At 38.0% G+C, this 19,321-nt stretch overlaps 1 protein-coding gene across 6 annotated transcripts in view; it reads right to left on the bottom strand.

Moving 5' to 3' along the window:
• The window catches only part of LOC115453977 (papilin-like), a 118,731-nt gene that overhangs the window by 20,244 nt on the left and 79,166 nt on the right, over positions 1-19,321 (bottom strand). For 5 of the 6 annotated variants that reach the window (XM_037438352.1, XM_037438356.1, XM_037438355.1 and 2 more), the window contains exons 3-31: positions 17,897-18,072; positions 17,434-17,577; positions 16,853-17,003; positions 16,182-16,305; positions 15,700-15,780; positions 15,005-15,177; positions 14,059-14,191; positions 13,110-13,332; positions 12,698-12,818; positions 12,173-12,352; positions 11,714-11,890; positions 10,674-10,859; positions 9,586-9,721; positions 9,196-9,314; positions 8,503-8,539; positions 8,385-8,423; positions 7,804-7,968; positions 6,914-7,021; positions 4,979-6,820; positions 4,639-4,791; positions 4,489-4,551; positions 3,895-4,023; positions 3,447-3,657; positions 3,146-3,219; positions 2,718-2,951; positions 2,176-2,349; positions 1,631-1,748; positions 1,049-1,335; positions 461-637 (exon numbers count right to left, since the gene is read on the bottom strand). In XM_037438352.1, coding sequence (XP_037294249.1) covers positions 461-637; positions 1,049-1,335; positions 1,631-1,748; positions 2,176-2,349; positions 2,718-2,951; positions 3,146-3,219; positions 3,447-3,657; positions 3,895-4,023; positions 4,489-4,551; positions 4,639-4,791; positions 4,979-6,820; positions 6,914-7,021; positions 7,804-7,968; positions 8,385-8,423; positions 8,503-8,539; positions 9,196-9,314; positions 9,586-9,721; positions 10,674-10,859; positions 11,714-11,890; positions 12,173-12,352; positions 12,698-12,818; positions 13,110-13,332; positions 14,059-14,191; positions 15,005-15,177; positions 15,700-15,780; positions 16,182-16,305; positions 16,853-17,003; positions 17,434-17,577; positions 17,897-18,072 — 5,935 coding nt within the window. The remainder of the gene's footprint in view (positions 1-460; positions 638-1,048; positions 1,336-1,630; positions 1,749-2,175; positions 2,350-2,717; positions 2,952-3,145; positions 3,220-3,446; positions 3,658-3,894; positions 4,024-4,488; positions 4,552-4,638; positions 4,792-4,978; positions 6,821-6,913; positions 7,022-7,803; positions 7,969-8,384; positions 8,424-8,502; positions 8,540-9,195; positions 9,315-9,585; positions 9,722-10,673; positions 10,860-11,713; positions 11,891-12,172; positions 12,353-12,697; positions 12,819-13,109; positions 13,333-14,058; positions 14,192-15,004; positions 15,178-15,699; positions 15,781-16,181; positions 16,306-16,852; positions 17,004-17,433; positions 17,578-17,896; positions 18,073-19,321) is intronic. The other variant, XM_037438353.1, reaches the window with a different exon arrangement.

The raw sequence follows: 19,321 nt of genomic DNA, 5'->3' as shown, positions 1-19,321 counted from the left end.
AATATTTTTAATACTACAGACGTTAACTACATAAATGACGTTGGCTTTCCTAGATTACGAAGTTGTAACGGGCAAACAACATTCAAACAAAATAAATTAGGTAAACTAGTCACAGTATCTGATATCGGTAGATAGCTGATGGTAGGATATATTTTATATTCGCCCGGATAGCGATTACCGAATATAAGGTGTTAAAACCCGTCATAGTGGCCCACGTAATTGTGTCGCGTTCTGGGATCAACCTGCGTATATTCGGTTCCAACAGGCCGCCATAATTGTGACGACCGAGGAATGACCATCTCTCGTCAGTCTACATTCTATTGGACTCCACTCCACTTACCATCAAATGCGTGGGAGTCATTTTTCAGTGCCCGTAATCAAATATATCCTTGAAATTGTTGTAGTAACATCACCACTCACACTAGAATAAGTATTGTGTTTGTTAAGATCATATCCTTACCTTTAGGTGCAGGTTGAACACAAACATCTTCACACTCTTCCTTGGTAGCGAACTTGTTGCCGTTTCCTTCGCATCCTCCATACCAGAACCTTGAGCAGCCGCCGTACTCCAAGTCGTAGTACCAGTATACGGAGTAGTTGCGGCAGGTACCGCGGTCGTGGGGCAGACCGCAGGCCGCTGTGAGATATATGATATGTAGGGTGGTGAATTCTATTCACCTCAACGTAACTTCACTGTAGTGAAGTGCAGTAAAATATTAGGATATAGGAAATACTTTCTATGACTGTAGAAGAAAGGGGTTATAATATGGCCTGACAATTAATTGTTCCTCAGATTCAAAATGTGACAAAAGTATGATTAAGGTCTTACATATTCAAACGACTACCGAGTTCTGGTCAAATGTTAATGTTGATATGTTTGGCTAATCCTAAACTATACCTACCCACATCGTCTCATCTTGGCATTACTTGCATAAAGGATATAGATAATGCCTTCAGCATTAATCCCACTTATGTGCATATACTGTTACACAGCATAAAGTGTTATCAGAGATATAAATAAAATAATCTTATCGATATTATATCCTACCTTGTTTATTCTCTGGCAAGTCAGAACATCCGTAGAACTTATGTCCTTTAGCCTCGGAGAGTCCGTCTGGACAGCAACCATACTCGCTTGTCGCGCAGTCGCAACCTTCCCTTTCAGGACCAGTGGCTGGTGTTTTGCCATCTCCGCAGCATCCATACTGAGAGTCTCTACAGTCACAACCTTGGTGGTTCTGACCCTTAGCAATAGTGACACCATCAGGACAGCAACCGAACTGGTAAGTGTGACAACCGCAGCCATCGTAGTCGGGTCCAGCTGCTTCCGTGTGTCTACGTATAGATAAAATGTATGATTCGTGTTTAGCTTGGTGATTCCTTATTGATAGTAGGCACGATTATTTTTTATGCTGTATCATTTCCGTTGGTTCATAAGCTTTTAGATTAAAAGGCATCGAAATAGCTAATATCCTTTCAAAAAGAGGACATTAATAAAACAGTTTTCGTGTAAGAAAGTGATAAAAAATATTAGACGTCTAGCTCACGTTGACAATATATAATATGTTAGTTGTTGGATTAAATTTGACATGAATACTGATCTACTGCAAGATAGAGAGTGGTCTGTTACCTGTCAGGACAGCATCCATGTTCCGTGTACTGGCAGCCACAGCCCTGGAAGTTAGGTCCTCTAGCGACAGTCGCGTTGTCAGGGCAGCAACCGAAGCTTGAGTATTGGCATCCACAACCTTCAAAATTCAAAATATTGCAAATGGTAAAATGATTCCTTTTCTTGAGATCAGCATGTATTGATTGAATAGAGAAGATTCCAAGTCAATTAATTTTGCCAGTTATATCTTTGCTTGATTTTTTAATTTTATTGAATCCACCAGATCCTAAAAGTATGAAGGTCTTAGATCTATTCAAGTATACGAACTATACAATCACTCATAATCTAATACAAAAATCTAGCAGGTTCTATCTAGTTCAGTATAAGTTTATATCCCAAAAAAGTGTTCAATGAGACTTTGATTCCGGCTAATGACGATTACATGAGCGGAATCGGAATAATTAGGTAATAGTCGATAATATAATGCTAAAAGTAGTATTTTGTGGCATTTTCACAAATATCGTGAGTATACGAAGATACCTTAGTATACGTAGGAGTATATATACCTTCCAGGTGAGGTCCAACTGCTGGTTTTCTGTTGTCAGGACAGCATCCGTAAGCGGACAGCAGGCAGCAGCCAAGGCCGTCTGGCCCGTGAGCTGGAGTCTCACCGTCAGGGCAGCAACCGTATGAGGATAGGTTGCATGTGATCACACAGCCTTCGAAGTCGTTGCCTCTAGCTTTAATGGCAACACAGTTTGATTGAAACGAAATTTTTAACTTTTTTTATATCACTGAACTGGTTTTATTTATTAACGTATTTCACAAATTGACGCGTTCATTCATGCTTATATAGATACTTTAAACTTCATTTTTTTCAAATTTTGCTAGACATGTCTGATTTTAAACTGTAGGATAGTAATTGCGTATATACGATTCCCGATGTGTAAATAATCACCGACCATAGACACCTTTGATAAAAAAAAGAGTTACGAACGTCCTAGTTTTAGATATAAAAACTTAAAAGCAATAGATCTGCGTATTTTCACTGATTCACCATATATTGGACAGATTACTCTGAAAATTAAAGTAAAGGAGTTAAAATTACCTGGCGAAACACCGTCAGGACAGCAACCAAATTCAGTAGAATTACACGGGCAGCCTTCTCCCTGAGGACCAGTGGCGGGCGTCTCCTGGTCGAAGCAGCATCCGAATTCGCTCGTGGTGCAGTTCTCGTATGCAATGGAGGAAGAGAAGATGTTTGTTGTGGTCGCCTCGCTTGATGATGTTGATTCTGGCTCGGTTTGCGCTTCAGATTCGGTTGTGCTCGGTAGCTCTGTGCCTAAAAAAATACGGTTTATATTTAAACTTTACTGAGCAAGTGCATGACTAATTTGGATGACGATTTAATGTTTCTAATTGATAGAAATTATTATTTTACTAATTTAGGGTGAACTAAAGAGCCATAATTTTTTAACTCTTTTAAATTGAATTACAGAAATGGATAATTTTATTTTCCACATTTATACCACTTACTAGTAGTAAGTTCAGGACATCCCTCCTTATCAGGGCCCCTGGCTTCAGTCTCGTCATCTGCGCAGCATCCAAATCTGAAAAGAATTATATTATAATGAACAAAACTGAACCTCTTGGCTTGTGGCATAGTCAAAACACAATTTACTGGTAAGACTTTTTACACCTACAGTTTCAAAAGAATAATGGTATAATAATATAAATTGCTATGGACAAAAGAATTAGGAATTAGGAGGTTGCTCATTGAAGTTTCGAGTATATTTGAACCTCCATCACTCAGAAAATGACCTGGTACCGAACTTACACTGTAGATTTACAAGCTGGTGGTGGTGGTGGACAACCTTCTTGGTCATTGCCTTCTGCCGCGGTCGTGTTATCAGATAAACAGCATCCGAAGAGAGTATCCGTACACGAAATGGTCGGACAGCCTTCTTCGAAGGGCCCGAGGGCTGGCGACAATCCGTCATGACAGCAGCCAAATTTAGATTCGTGGCAGGTCTTGGGCCGAGGACAACCTGAGAATATTTTTATAATATAGCGGTGCAGTGAAATTTAATTTCATTGTCCATCCGTTCAAGATCACTATGTAACAACTTTTCTTGAAATATAATATAGGTGTTACTTTTAGTGTGAAGTCGGTGCCTTTATTTTTATCAAATATCAAACAACCTTTACAAACTTTAGCCAGCACGCAAGTGATTTAAAGACGTAAAGCAGTAAATAGTTAACGATTTAGAGAAAGCTTTGATCACCTTCATCGTACGGTCCTTTGGCTGGAGTTTTACGGTCGGGGCAACATCCGAACATGGTCTTGGAGCAAGTCCGCTTCCTTGGTTTGCAGCGACGTCTATGCGTTGGTGTAGACCATGGACTACGTAGTGCTAAAATAGAATGGGTAAATATAGAATAGAAACTTTTTAAGGTTGTTTAAAAATAATTGTTGACTATGGTTAGTAATGAAAGTTTGTTTCATCGCTCCTGATTCTACTGCTAACGTGGGATTGCTAGAAGCTTCTTTTATGGTTGTTGCAAAAGGATTTGATTTTGTTTCTCCTACCGCCTATGAAACAACTTCCCTTGAAGGATCCCATTCAAAACAGATGTTAGAAAACGGAGTACTAACTTCTACGGGCTAGCAGGAAAAGAGGAAAACCTATATAAACAGGAATTGGGTTCGAACAAAACAACACGAGAAAACGGAGAAAATGAGGAGGGAATACCTGTGATGATAACAGAGAAATATGAGAAACCAATTGCGGTTCAAGAAACGATGATGTAGATGTTAACTAGCTTACAACCCTGACATTGTTTGTTATTAACTATTTTTAATGAATAAAAATACGTACTGGTACCGGGTTTCGATTTTTCAGTAGTAATAACTGTTACTTCACTTTCTTGTGTTGTAATACCTGTAAATAAAAAATGTTAATATATTAATACACGTCTTAAAGACCACAAACACTGTTTGAATTTTGCAATAAATATAATTGAAAGACCTTCAGTAGAAGTCGAAAAACCTTCAACGGGTAAAGCAGAAGCAGGTGTGCCAGTTTCATTTGTTTCTGGTGCAACTGTAGTACTAGCTTCGATGATTTGGCTAGCTGGTGTACTTTCAGTATATTCAGAGCTTATCTCAGTCGTCGAACCCGCTGTAACAATAAAAGAACTTAGTAAAGTAATGCGATGAATGTTCCCTATTTTATTTAAAATAAATTTACGGACGGTTCTTATTAAAATAACAAAATATGTACTCAATTAATAAAATAAAGTGCATCCATTTACAAAGATTTTACATCTAAAAAAATTTAACCTATAAATAAATAATAAACTACTTACTTTCTTCTGTACTTTCAGTAGTAGAAGAAGATTCTTCAGTCCATATTAATTCCGTTGTTGACATAATCGTTTCTTCTTTTTCTGTAGTTGACAGCATTGTTTCGGTAGAAACCACTGATTTAGTAAGCTCTGTAGTCTCTGACGTAACTTCACCTTTTTCGGTCGTGGATACAGTAGACTCTTCATAAGTAGTATGCGACGTAATTCCTGATTCTGTTGTTGGGGATTCTATTTTAGAGCTTGCTTGAGTTGATAATTCCTCTGTGGATCCAGACACTGATGTTTCTTTAGTTTCAATAGATACGGTTGAAGTAATTTCTGTCGCTTCATCAGTAACTGTCGTTTTAACAGTCACTTCTTCAGAGACTGAAGTTTTTCCAGTTTCTTCGGATGTACTAATCACTGACGTTTTCTCGCTGGTAATAGCTTCGGTTGAACTAGGTTCTGTTGATTCTTCGATAACTGTCGTTTTAACAGTTATTTCCTCGGAGACCGAAGTTTTTCCAGTCTCTTCGGATATAGTAGACATTTTCGTTTTATCGCTGGTAATAGCTTCAGTTGAACTAGGTTCTGTTGATGCCTCGGCAACTGTCGTTTTAACAGTTTCTTCTTCAGAGACCGAAGATTTTCCAGTCTCTTCAGATGCAGTAGATACTGTCGTTTTATCACTGGTAATAGCTTCAGATGAACCAACGTCTGTTGGTTCTTCGGTAACTGTCGTTTTGATCGTTATTTCCTCAGAAGTTATAGTTTTTCCAGTCTCTTCAGGCATAGTAGTCACTGTCGCTTCTGTCACCTTTTCAGTAGTTGATTCCTCAGCGACTGAAGTTTTTCCAGTCTCTTCAGACAAGGTACTTATTGTTTTATCGCTCGTAGCAGTCTCGGTTGAGCTAGATTCTGTTACTTCTTTGGTAACTGTAATTTCAGTCGTTGCTTCTTCAGTAGTTTTTTCAGTCTCTTCAGACATGGTAGTCATTGTAGTCTTATCGCTAGCAGTAACTTCAGTTGAGCTTATATCTGTTGCATTTTCGGCAACTGTCGTTTCAGTAGTTGTTTCCTCAGTAACTGAAGATGCTTCAGTCTCTTCAGACACCGTAGTCATTGTCGTTTTATCGCTGGTACCCTCAGTTGGGCTAGTTTCCGACGTTTCTTCAGTAACTGTCATTTCAGTAGTTATTTCCTCAGAGACTGAAGTTTTTCCAGTATCTTCAGACAAGGTTGTCATTGTGGTTTTATCGCTGACAACAGACGCGCTTTCACTAGTACCTGATACTTCTTCGGTAATTGTTGTTTTCGTCGTTTCTTCCTCTGCAACTGAAGATTCTTCCGTTACTTTAGACATGGTTGTTTCATCGGTGAATGTTGATTCAGTTGAACCAGATGCAGTTATTCCTTCTGTGTCTTTGGTATAAGGTGTACTAGATTCGTCAGTTATGTCCCTAGAAGATAACTCAGAGGAAGTGGAGGCAGACGTGTCCTCAGTATATAATGAACTTTCAAACTCGACAGTGCTCTCATCGGTAGATGATTCCGTGGTGGCCGAATAAGACGTTGAGTCTAATTTTTCGGTTGTTTCTGATATGTCTGTCGATTTCGATTTATCCGATGCAGATATTTCATCACCACTGGTTGCACTTAATCCAGGGGTATCCGTCGCAGTCTCAGATATTTCTTTTAAAGTAGAAGAATCTGTTGAACCTGATTCATATGTTTCGGTTATAGTAGAGTCAGAACTGCTGAAATCAGTTGTAGTGCTTGACTCATCGTCCGTACCTGTGGTTTCATCTGAGCTCGTTGATGAATCGGTTACTGTGTAATCTGTGTCTTCAATAGTTGAGTAATCTAAAGGAAAATAATGTAAGATATTAGTAATTTTAATAATCACTCTATTGTTATTATATCATATAATGTTTAATTCTAAGAAATCATATTTACCCAAATCTGTTACTGAAGTTTCCGTCTCGGATGTGGTGGTGTCTTTTGTGGCGATTGCTGCCTTGGGTTCCACTGTTCCATTCTCAGAACGAGGAGTATGCTTTAAGTCTGTACAAAAAAAAAATGATGAAAATTTTACTATGTCTGTTATTTAAATTATATTAATGTGTTTGTAAAATTTGACTCAATTTGTCTCATAAAAATACATTTAATAAAAAATAAACTTAATATAATAATGAAATGAGCATTGAATATTAAAACCCTAATTATATTAATTCTAATTTTAAAATAGGGTAACATCCTTTGGTTATATGACTTTGTATATTGGCTTTAGTGTACTTGAGTAAAATAATTAATATAATGGAAACTAAATAATAGATAATATTTCAATTTCAATTTATCTAGCAAGATGTTCATACATATTTCATAAGAGTAATAAGTTCCTTCCTCCAGCAAAACGACGAGCTAACCGTCTTATAAGAAGATCTAATCAAAATTTATAAACCATATGGAAAAAAACAAAAAATAACATTTCTACAATATATTTCATTCAATTCAATATTCCTAAATTAGTTAATTAAATTTTTTATTTATAATATTCATATTATGTCATTAATTCCCAATAAAAATGCTCCTAAACTTGTTAATTCAGTGCATCTCCTCTTAATGTACACATCATTTATTAAAATTACCATTTAATATGGAAGATATTGGTAGCTTAAATTTTCAAAAAGTTTGGATATTTATTTTTAAAATTATTCGTAAATCTGCATATTCCTGCTTACAATGTATGAAACGAATGCTCAAGGTCGTATGCTAGAGGGAGAGTCTTAAGAAACAATTAGTAAATTATGCAATTCTATTTCAAATCCATCAGAATAAAATACTACCTGAGACGCTGCTCGGTGACACACTAGATTCGGTGACAGTAGAATCCGTAGAATCGGTACTGTAGTCGTCTGTAGTATCAGATGTGAAATCAGTTGAAAAGCTTGAGAAGCCACTACCAGACCCATCATCAGATATACCGAAGTCATCAGACACCGTGATATAATCTGGAACAATTGCATGGTACTGGTAAGCTCTCGGAACAGAAAGAAAGAAAGAAAAGAAATTTATTTTGCGACAAACACAAGTTACATAAACATAACAAACAAGCGAAACAAATAACAAAAACTTAAAACTATGTTTGTCACAAAAAGGCACCAACTCAGCAATATGCTGACAGTGAAGCCAGCGCTGATCTTCCGTTGGGCCGTTTGGAAATGACGTGACGGAGGACAAAAAATAAAAATTAAACAATATGTAATAATAATAATAATAATAATAATTAATGAAATAAAGAAGAAAACGTGCGCAAAAGTTTCCAATTTTTTTTGGTACTACAGAGTACAGTTACAAGTTCACATTAACGAACAATAACTTACGTTAAATTGTTGGAATATTAAAAGAATAAACTAAACTATATTACCCGTATCAATTGATCCAGTTTCTGTGCCAGAATCGATATCTAGAACAATAAATATAATTAAGGAATGAATAACAATTAGAAATTAGTTAGAGTTATAGATAGCAATTTGCATACTTACCAGCTGATGGAGTGTCGCTTAACATGAGGTCTGGAGACTGGAAACAAGAAATAAAGTAATTACATCAAAGTATATACAAGTTTTATTACATTAGGTTATTTTTTTATATATACGAGTTAGTGTTCCTGATGGTAGGCGAGTGGGGTCTAGTTAGGGTCAACTGAGGCGAGATAATTATCCTCTGTCCCTTAAATTGTGCCTGTTTGGAACTAGATTTACAAAGGGTGATCCCGGAATATGACGCACTTGGCGTGGGGTGATATGTCGGGTTTTGCACCTTGTGTACGGTGGATATGCGGGCGGATACAAATATTCTACCACCAGCAAATGCAGTCGTTGTGTTTTTAAACAATAAAAGATTTAGAGTGGTGGTAGGTCTCTCATAGGTGAGAGTCCGCCTGGGTCGGTATCACTGTAATGTCTATCTCTGCCGTCAAACAGCAGTATATAGTCACTGTTGTGTTCCCGTTTGAAGGACATTTTAGCCAGTGTAACTACTGGACATAATAAATCCTCATGTCAGACATAACAGGATGGCGAGCTCAGTGGAAAACCCAACAATACTAATTCAAGGTGTTGGATGGTGTTTCTACTGTTTATGGGCGGTCGTTTTGCTTACTATCAGGCGAACGACAAGTTCGTCTTGTTATTCAAAGGACCAAAAAAAAAAGTTAAATCTTCAGTTATACACACCGTACGTCCGCTGAATGCTAATGCGAAATCTAGACCGATTTCGGGATAATATTCCTCGTAGTCACAATCCTCTTCGTCCATTATTGGAGTGGAGTGGGAATCCAGTGTGATAATTTCATCTGGCAAAAAGTATTTATTAATAATATACTGTATATACGGTAAACATTGTGAGGGATCCGACACATATAAGAATATGTAAGATATGTAAATATTGCCAACCAGCACTAGGTCAGCGTAATGGACAAAGGCCGAAACCATCTCAGTAGTTGCCGGTATCCACTACTGGGATAATATATACCACAGCTTAAATATAAGATATACCCATATAAATTTCACCATAATGTTCATGTGTAGAGAAAATGATATCTAGAAGGATTTAAACTGTCGTACCTTTATTACAAGGTCCAGTGTTGCACACTTGCACGGAGTCGGGTACGTTGAGGCCACTGCAGTCGGAGACGAACTGGTCGCCGCGGAGGCAGAGCACGCGCCTGCTTTGTTCACCGCCGCCACATTCTTTGCTACACTGTAAGTGTTGTGTTTATGTACAGTAGTAATTCCTAACCTTTTCAAAATTGTTACCCATGTGATGTATGTGGAAAACTAATTTTACCCTTTAAAATGTTATCGAAACAAACAATACAAGCAAATACAAACATAAATTATATAACAGCCTTACAATATTAACGTCAGCTCTATTACTTTTTTTTAAATTACGATTCTATACTTAGGTTCATTGTTACCCCGTAAAATAGGTGATTTACCTCCGCGGGAGTAATTACCTCCAGGTTAGGAACCCAGGATATAGAGATTATGCCGATTCAATTCAACCATTGTTTCTTCTATAGACCTTAGAGAAGTTCTAAACGTTTCTATTATATTATCTTACTACAGTTTTTTTATTTGTTCCTTGGGTCTAACCTCGTGACTTATCGTTAGAATATGTCTAACCCATAGAGTTATTACTTTCGGTTTGCGTTGAAGGTATAGCATCTAAGGAACAAGGATCGTCAGTGACTAATTAATTGAGACTAATTGATTTTGGTGCCCATAACACAAGTTGTCTTATTCTGGGTACTAGTGTTCAATATATTTTTACTTATGCATTTTATAACTGACCATATTAGTGGTAAGTGGGATACCACTATTACTTACAGATATGTAACATACTATGTTTTTTGTTAGTAATAAATAAAAAAGCATCCACAACTAAAGAATTTAGTGTTTACATTTAAATACCAACCAACCAAAAAATTTACCATAATTAATAGTTTATGCGTTAAGTGGCACTGGCGAAAAGAATATAAAATCGTTGGATAGATTTACAAAATTTCTGGCTGCACACTCATTCTACTTGAAAATTAGTCTACAGATTTTTTGCAAGAAGAACTTTCTTTCTCTATAGATATTAATTTAGTACAATATAGTTCTCCAGACTTATAATCAAAAGATATAAATTCTATAAGGCTATTTCGTACCTTCGACCAGGGCGCGGTGTACCACAGCGAGGGGCACTTCTCCTTGGGCACGGTGCAGTTTCTCTTCTCACTGTACTTGGTCAGGCCAGCGCACTTGCTCTCCTCGACTTCTACCACGGTGTTGTTCACGTAGATACCGCAGAACACGCGCCGGGTCTGGGTGCCGTCGCCACACTCCGACGAACACTGGAGATTTAAGATTTTATTTAGACATGTCCAGACATGTCACACATCCTTGCCCCTTTTGAACTAGTCGAGCCCAAATTGTCAAAAATGGTTATTCTTTGTTTTTCATAATTTCATTTTAAATATATAACAAAACCGCCGTCTCGTCGACATCAATAGAACTACGAGAAGACCAATATGGTATTGATACAATTGTGGTGATATCACACAATAATCACGCTAGATGGCGAGAGACGATACTGACTTACGATAGCAGAATTTGTTGCGCATCGCGCATATATATAATAATAATAAATAATAATATCAGCCCTGTATTATATACTTGCCCACTGCTGAGCACGGGCCTCCTCTACTACTGAGAGGGAATAGGCCTCAGTCCACCACGCTGGCCTAGTGCGGATTGGCAGACTTCACACACCTTCAAAATTCCTATAGAGAACTTCTCAGATGTGCAGGCTTCCTCACGATGTTTTCCTTCACCGTTTAAAGCGAACGATAAATTCGCAAAGAATACACACATGATTTTTTAGTAGTCAGAGGTGTGTGCCCTTGGGATTTGAACCTGCGGACATTCGTCTTGGCAGTCCGTTCCACACCCAACTAGGTTATCACCGCTATATATACCACCTCTGAATAGGAACCGTCGGAGGGGCCGCGGCCGGTTACAAGCAACATCTGCCTGACTGGAAATCTTCCCCTTCCATAGAGGAACGTAACCATCAGTTCCTCTACATTGGCGTCCTTTACGCCGCTAAATAGATTCACTTGTCACTAAAGTGTATAATTTTTTCAAGATAACTCGGATAACTTAAATCGATGTCGATAAAGCTCAACAAATAACATTGAATACAAACTTTGCTCCACTGCGTGGCGTACCACTGCACGTCGCAGGCTGGTAACGTGGCGGCGTCACATGGCTCCTGCAGTATTGGCAGGGGGTGGTGGGCGCAGAAACTATCATCCACCAGCTTCCGGTCATACGTCGTACATTTAGCTATTCTTGTACGCATAGTGGAGAAACAGTTGTCACACTGAAAGTAAAACGTGAAATTATGGCTTCAATTTTGACGAAGGTAGGGAAGTGGACTGGCGGAGAAATCGGTCGAAATTATAATGACGAAGGACCGGTTTCTAATTCCAAATCGGGCAACATAATATGTGTAGTTATTGACAAAATTTTGCCAGGGCTGGATCCTTTAAAAAAGATGACATAAGCTTTTCCTTTAAATGCTTCAAAAGTATGTTGCAAAGACTTCACCTAGATAAGGGTGAATAGAGAAAGAAGAAAGCGAACTAACTTCCACAGCACTTACCCCAGACCATTCCGATGCGACCCAATCGGTCCTCTCCTCAGAGTGAATCATACATTTCTGCTCGGATTCAGGTCTCTCGTCAGTGCATTCAGAATCGTCTAGTACATCAATACGACGCCCATTTTTCTGGTAGCACACCACTTGCCTGGTTTGTTTACCTTCACCGTATAATGTATCACACTATAACAAATAAGACATGTTATGAAAATCAATAGTAAAGCATGAATTTGCATGTGATAATTTTGTTATTGAATTTGAATCCCTAGTAATCGTGATAGTAACGCTGGCTACAATGTTCTTAACGCCAGAATACAGCAGTGCGTGCATACTCCCGCATGATTATAGAAACAGAATACTAGCTCAGATGATCATGTGCATAAGAGATCTACCAACACTGGTAAACATTTAGCATAAATAATATTTAGTTAGTCCATCTCTTCTAGTCTATGACTAAAGTATTAATATTATGCTCTCATCTTATGAATGAAATTAATATTTGTATAATATGTAAGATGGAATACTTACCGGTTTCCAAGGTCCAGTGAACCATGTTGGGCACGTGGTGTTGACATTACATTTCCTGAATTTCTCTGGTTTAGGTCCAAGTAAGTCGAAGCATTCCTTGTCAGAAACGATTGATCGGAACCTAAAAATATTCACATGTAATGTAATTTTCTTGACGTGGATAACTTATAACTTGATATTTAGACAGTGAGCCTTAGGGACATAGTATCACCATTGGCCACTCTGAATGCCTTTTTTTCTTGATTATTTAATTATCATAAAGTGTGACATTAGGATTTATGAGAATTTAAAACTAATTTCAAACTCACACGAATTTAGTTTCCTAACTGGCTGGACTTATTCTACTACTTCATCTTGTTATAGAAGTATTTTTATACTGCAATTGCTGTTATTTCATACAATCAAAACTTACCCGTTAACAATAATTTTCTCGCACTGTATCTCTCTGGATTGGGTCCCATCAGGTCCACACCGATGGGAGCAAGAGCCCCATTCCCCTGTGACCCATTGTGGGGGGCACACATTATTATTGCACGTCTGATTAGTGACTGGCTTCAGCCCTTCGTCACAGAGGGCGTCGTCCACTAACTCCAAGTCCATTTGCGTGCGGCAAGTCACGTTTCGAGTTTGGAAACCTGTGCATCAGTATTGTGTTTACTAATCTTCGACTATAATATAAGGTAGCCTCATTTCAAATCGGTAACAGCATTAACAATATTAACATTATGAAAGCAAGCTGCTTGTAACAAATTGTTCGCGAAATCTTTGGGGGAAGTCTCTTTCGAGCAATAAATGTCCTCTTATTGATGATTATGATAGTGATCAATATTGAAGTTTTCTTCAATTACATTCAGAACAGTTTCCTTGTTATTTTTTTCTCTTACAGTTATACATACACCTCCTTTACCACCGAAGCGTTGCACAAAGTAGTAATGCATCCACCATTCACCTTGTGTATTCTGTTTCATCATCACTACATAGTATAAAACAAAGTCGCTTTCTCTGTCCCTATGTCCCTTTGTATGCTTAAATCTTTAAAACTACGCAACGGATTTTGATGCGGTTTTTTTAATAGATAGAGTGATTCAAGAGGAAGGTTTATATGTATAATAACATCCATTAAATAGTGGAGAAATACTGTTATTTTGTTATACCCGTGCGAAGCCAGAGCGGGCCGCTATGTTTTTATATACAACGTTCACAGTTTTTCTGTAGTGTATTTAGTATCAGCATTGCATCCGTGCGAAGCCGGGGCGGGTCGCTAGTAATGTAATAAGGAGCGATTCGACCACATACCGAGCCCCATACCAAGCAAAAATAAACCTTAATAATATAGATATAAAGAGGTGTTCAGCACATACCCCCCCCACACGTCGCCGAGCACTCGCTGAAGTGTTCGTGCACCCACGTGTAGTTCTGCGTGGGGCGCGGCGCGCGCTCCGTCGGCAGACTGTATTCGTATTCGATGCCAACGTTGACGCTTTGAAGGAGGAGCTGAAGAGATGAGGTGGAGATGTCTATTAGTTATGTATAGCTGGCTCTCTGTTACTAGATTCTACGTTCATTATACTTATGTTGGAAAATTTTAAAAAATTATATGTGAAAATTTGAAAACATGGTACCCCTCTATTTGTTTTTTGGGATTATTGAATTGATTACTAAACATGAATTATGTGTTATTTTTGTGCAAGAAATGTAACATAGAACCTTGTTCTTTGTTGATCCCTTAAAACTGTTTTCAGGCGTAAGTAGTGATGTAATAGGAGCCTGTCTATCACCAACCACAATCCTAAACTAAGCTGATATTTAGCAGGAAAATCCAGTATCATTATTTGTGTTATTTCAACTAAAAATTATCATAAATCTGTACGTTATATAAGAACTTACACCAAAAGAAAAGTATAGAGGTTTCTTAGGAACAAAAGTTAATCCCTCCTAACCTAATTTCGGCCACAGATAGATCAGCCAAGTATGCAAGAAATATTATAGTGCACAAGTGTGTGCGCAATACACAGGTGCACTCTCTGCTCCTTCACTCTCATTACTCCAGTGAGATGTCAATCCGACATGACCGGAGAACGATCAAGCGCAGGACCAACAGCTTTACGTGCTTTCCGAAGCACGGGGATATCACACCGCCAGTTTCCCGACTCCAAGCTGCGACTGAGTAATTTTTAAGAAAAACCCAGTCACTGTTATTTTTGTCTCGACCAGGGATACGAATCCAGGACCTCACCGCAGTAGTCATTACAACTACGCCACCAAGGCAATCAAGTCTTTTTGTAACATTAATAAAGAAATACTAACAGAAAGGTATAGAGGTTCGGTGGTAGGTCCTAAGCAGCGAAGTTTGTCTGGCGCAGCGAACCCTTGCTGACTCCTCTCGTAGAACCAGAGCGCGCCGGCGATCGTCATACTCCTCGGGAAGTCGATGTGGTAGTCCCCGTTCAGGTAGTACGTGCCGTTTTTAGCTCGGAGTGCTGCAATAAACATATTTTTTTTTAATAATAATATTTTTTATTGTAAATAACCGAATTTGTTTACAATTTCAATGGTTACTAATTACAAGCTTATTATGAAAAATAAAGACAAACTTATTTGACATGGGTACCCAAACTAGGCTGTACCTTGGGATACCAGAAACAAATTAAATATTAAAAAATATTTGGTTTTCTATAATTGTTATATTAGGGTGCGTTAAGTTAAAATCGAACGCTTTTTCAGCGTGCTAAACAGCTCGCGAAATGTTTTTTTACAATAATTCTATAGAGGTTATCATAATGAATCATTAACTTGGCTTTGTTATTATTGAAGATTGCTTTGTTATTATAGAACATTAACTGTTAGTTTTAAAGAATCATTAACTTGGCTTTGTCATTATTGAAGATTACTATAAATTTTATATTTTTTAATTCTTTAAAACTAACAGTTAATGTTCTATAAAGCATTATAAAACATTACTTACTTACTACCGGTTCCAAACTTATGTATGATAAACTTACCCAAGTAGTTATTTGATGGTTTCACTTCCATAATCACAATGGTTGTAGCGCCTTCTGGTATGAGCAGCATGTCGTTGTAGCCTGAAACACAAATTAAATTGACAGTATAATGATTTTTTTGTGTTTACGCGAATGGTAGACATTGGAATAAAATTATTTTCCGGTATTTATTGCGGTTTTTTATATAATGATTTTCTCCTTTCGAAGGCTTTGCAGTCTTTTTGATCACGAGAGGACTGAGGTGAACGAAAACTCAAAGTTATAATATTTTACCCTAAATTGACACTTACATTTTATGAAAATTTTACATATTTCTTTTTGAAAAAATATATATAAATACAACCAGTGCCTTTTTAAGAGGCATGAATAAAATAACATATATTGCAACTAAACACTTCCTCCATACATTCAAGATAATTTAAAACCGCGAATTCGTATGGACATTTCATCCCGAATTCGGATTGCCATTTCATCATTCATACCCTTTATAAGATCCTGGGTGTCGAGGACCCCGTTGGTGGTGTAGCAGTTCTTGCCGTTGCCGCGGCATCGTCTGCACTTATCTTCCCGAGCGTTGGACCCCAGCATCATATCACACCCTACAGGCTGTAAACAAATCAATTGTTTTCATAATATATCTGACCAGCTTTGTGACCAAATTGATTTGGATTTTGGAAGATTTGACGTTAATGTATAATCTTTTTTTTTCAGGATAAAAGTCCCGCTTTGTATTTTCCCGGAATAAAAAGTAGATTAAAAGGCTCAGGAGTAATGTTACTACCTATTAGTGAAAACAAATTCAAAACCGGTTTAGTCGTTCCTAAGATTAACGCATTTAAACAAACAAACTCTTTAGTCTCCTATATTAGTATAGATTTGTCGTTGCTCTACATTATGATGTTTGGACTCCAGTATTTATTATTGCAGTTGCTGGAAGCATGCCGCTTTCAAAGAATCAGTCAAAAAATCGTTAATAGAAACCCCAGCAGTAGACAACCAGTGGCTGATGCTAATGATTTATAATTAGATTTAATGGAATCACTCGTCAATTCCAAGAACATTAATTAATAGAAACAAAAAAAAATCAGACTAAAGTCACTCCATAGTTTCTAAATGAGGACAATAATTAAAAGAAACAAAAGAAAAACCAGACCTGACAAGTGCCATTGACGCAGACGTCGAACGAGTCGTCGTTGCACCGCGTTCCATCAATGACCTTCAATTGGTGGCGGTAGTAGAACCGCTCTCCGTGAGGCATGCAGTTCAGCTCGCAAGGATTTGGGCCCCGAGTGTACGGTTTCCATCTAAAGTAAGAAAACAGTTAAGCAGGCCGGCAAAATTTTATTGACCAGATGATACAATGCTGCATTCTAGTTTTAAGGACATTGTATGTTATGGAAGTTATGACGTAAAATCTACCGTCTCAGGGTGACGAGTGCATTGTAATGCCTTGCAGTGAAATTTTAAGTTCGGATCGTGACACTTTATGGAAAGTTGTTTACCATCAGGCAAACTTCTTACTTATTTCGTCACTATAGATTCTCTTGTTGAATTCGCTGCTGTTACTCCTGGTCGATCAGTGATGGCAATTGACCGCAATTTATAACTTTATAAATTTGAATGTATTGAGTTTTCTCTGCAATCTATATGAAATTTTATATGCTAAATCTCACCTCGGTATGCGCAATGTGCTTAAAAGGGGTACAACGATTTCACGTTTTAAGATATACTCACTTGTATTTGATATTCCTGTATTCAACGTCGTCGTATTTGGAGCACTGTTCGGCTCTGAAGTCGCCGGAGCCTGGAGGACAGTCCTGCGTCTCACAGGAGAAGTACTTTGTGTCCCCTCCAGTACATTGCGGTTGGCCATCAGGACTGTGGAGATATTTAATTCAATCAGTAATCTGTTGAAATATTTCAACATATGATTATCAGCTTTGTACTAGAAATGTAAAAATATCTTTATGAAATAATAACTTTTTTAGAACTACTATAAACATCTGAGGCATTAAGGTTGTTTATTGCAAGTTAGAGCATTGGTCGAAAACATCATTACTAACTGTATTTCACAAATTTAAATAGTTTACTTTTCAAACACTGACTTTGGACTTAACGATTTTACCTTCATTACTATAAAGATCTGATTCAAGACTGGCTATTGCACTTTAATTGTACATGAAACAAAATATATTACCCAAACTTCAAACATATCCTCTTCTGACTAGCAACACCGCCTCCACAGGTTCTGGAGCACGGGGTGCTGTCTCCCCAGTCGCCCCAGCCAGTGCCTTCTCCACCTGGGATCACGTATGACGACGACAGATACAGCCCTTTACCCTGGCGTCTATGCCTGCTGCGGTGCCCGGAGACCTGGTAAACAAATATTAAGCCATCAGTAAATTTAATATGAGGTGCTAATTGGTATGCCCTCCAAGGCAAAGATTGTGAGCTCGGTCCTCAAACCAAAAGCCCATGCATGAGGAGACATTTGTCGCAAGCCGAGGAACACATAGCAGTGGGCATACCTCGTGGTTGTATAACATATTGCACAAGCCCGCATGATAACCGCAACTATTTCATTTAAAAAGAATAAATAGTAATAAGTGGGCACTACCGCAATTCATAATTTAAAAGAATTGTGGATGCCCTTAAGACACGATTAAGCTCTTTTAGGTTCCTAGATCGTTATGATCTGTAAACATCATAAACGGTTATTAAATCAGCCTAAGCTGAATTTCGGCAACGGTGGCCAGTCTCAGCAGAGATCAGCTAGGTACACAGGTATACACAGGTAATACACTAATACGTAATAAACAGGTACTCTGTCTATTCCTTTACTTTTATAGTCCGGTGAGATGGCAAACCGACATGACTCGAGAGAAAATAGGCCTTACGTGCTTTCCAAGACTCAGGGATATCACACCGCTGACATCCGGACACCGAGCGGCGACTGAGTAATTTTTAAGATGGAAAAACTCAGTCACTATTATATTTCGCCCGAGCCCGGATTGGAACCCACAGAGCGGTAGTCGTACTAGTATTACGTACACATTGCAACTACATCACCGAGGCAGTCATAAAGCCGAGGCAAACGGCAATTAATAACTTAACAGAAGAGTACTCAAGTGATAAATATGACAAAAAATATAATGATTATCAGCACTTACAAAATAATTCAACTTTTCCTAACCAAAAATAATAAAAGACCACTGCGTGTTATAATCATTCATTACAAAATATTAGTCTTTGATGCAGGAAATGAGGTGCATCGGCAAATAACAATGTGCTCGCGTCAATACTGTGCGTGTTTTGAATGCCGTGGACCGTTCCGAATAAAATGTTATTATGATAAACAACTTGTCCGGGCATTACTGCGTTGCAACACTGCGTCGATGGACTCGACGGGTGCGGATTTGGGAAAGTCTTTGGGGGTCATTGGACATTAATATACGAGTAGATTATATGTAGTTTCTTTTGTTCAAGGTCTAAACCAGCATGTTAGTCATTTGGTGATAAATAATCCCTTCTGTATTTAATTAAATAATATGAATACTAGAAAAAATACGAATCCATTGTTAACTGTAAAGGTATCACGCACAACAGCCCGACTTGATACGGG

The sequence above is a fragment of the Manduca sexta genome, chromosome 13 (assembly GCF_014839805.1).
Source record: "Manduca sexta isolate Smith_Timp_Sample1 chromosome 13, JHU_Msex_v1.0, whole genome shotgun sequence".
Classification (NCBI taxonomy): Eukaryota; Metazoa; Arthropoda; class Insecta; order Lepidoptera; family Sphingidae; genus Manduca; species Manduca sexta.
The sequence above is the reverse complement of the archived record's forward strand: the minus strand, read 5'-3'. Positions and strand labels throughout refer to the sequence as shown.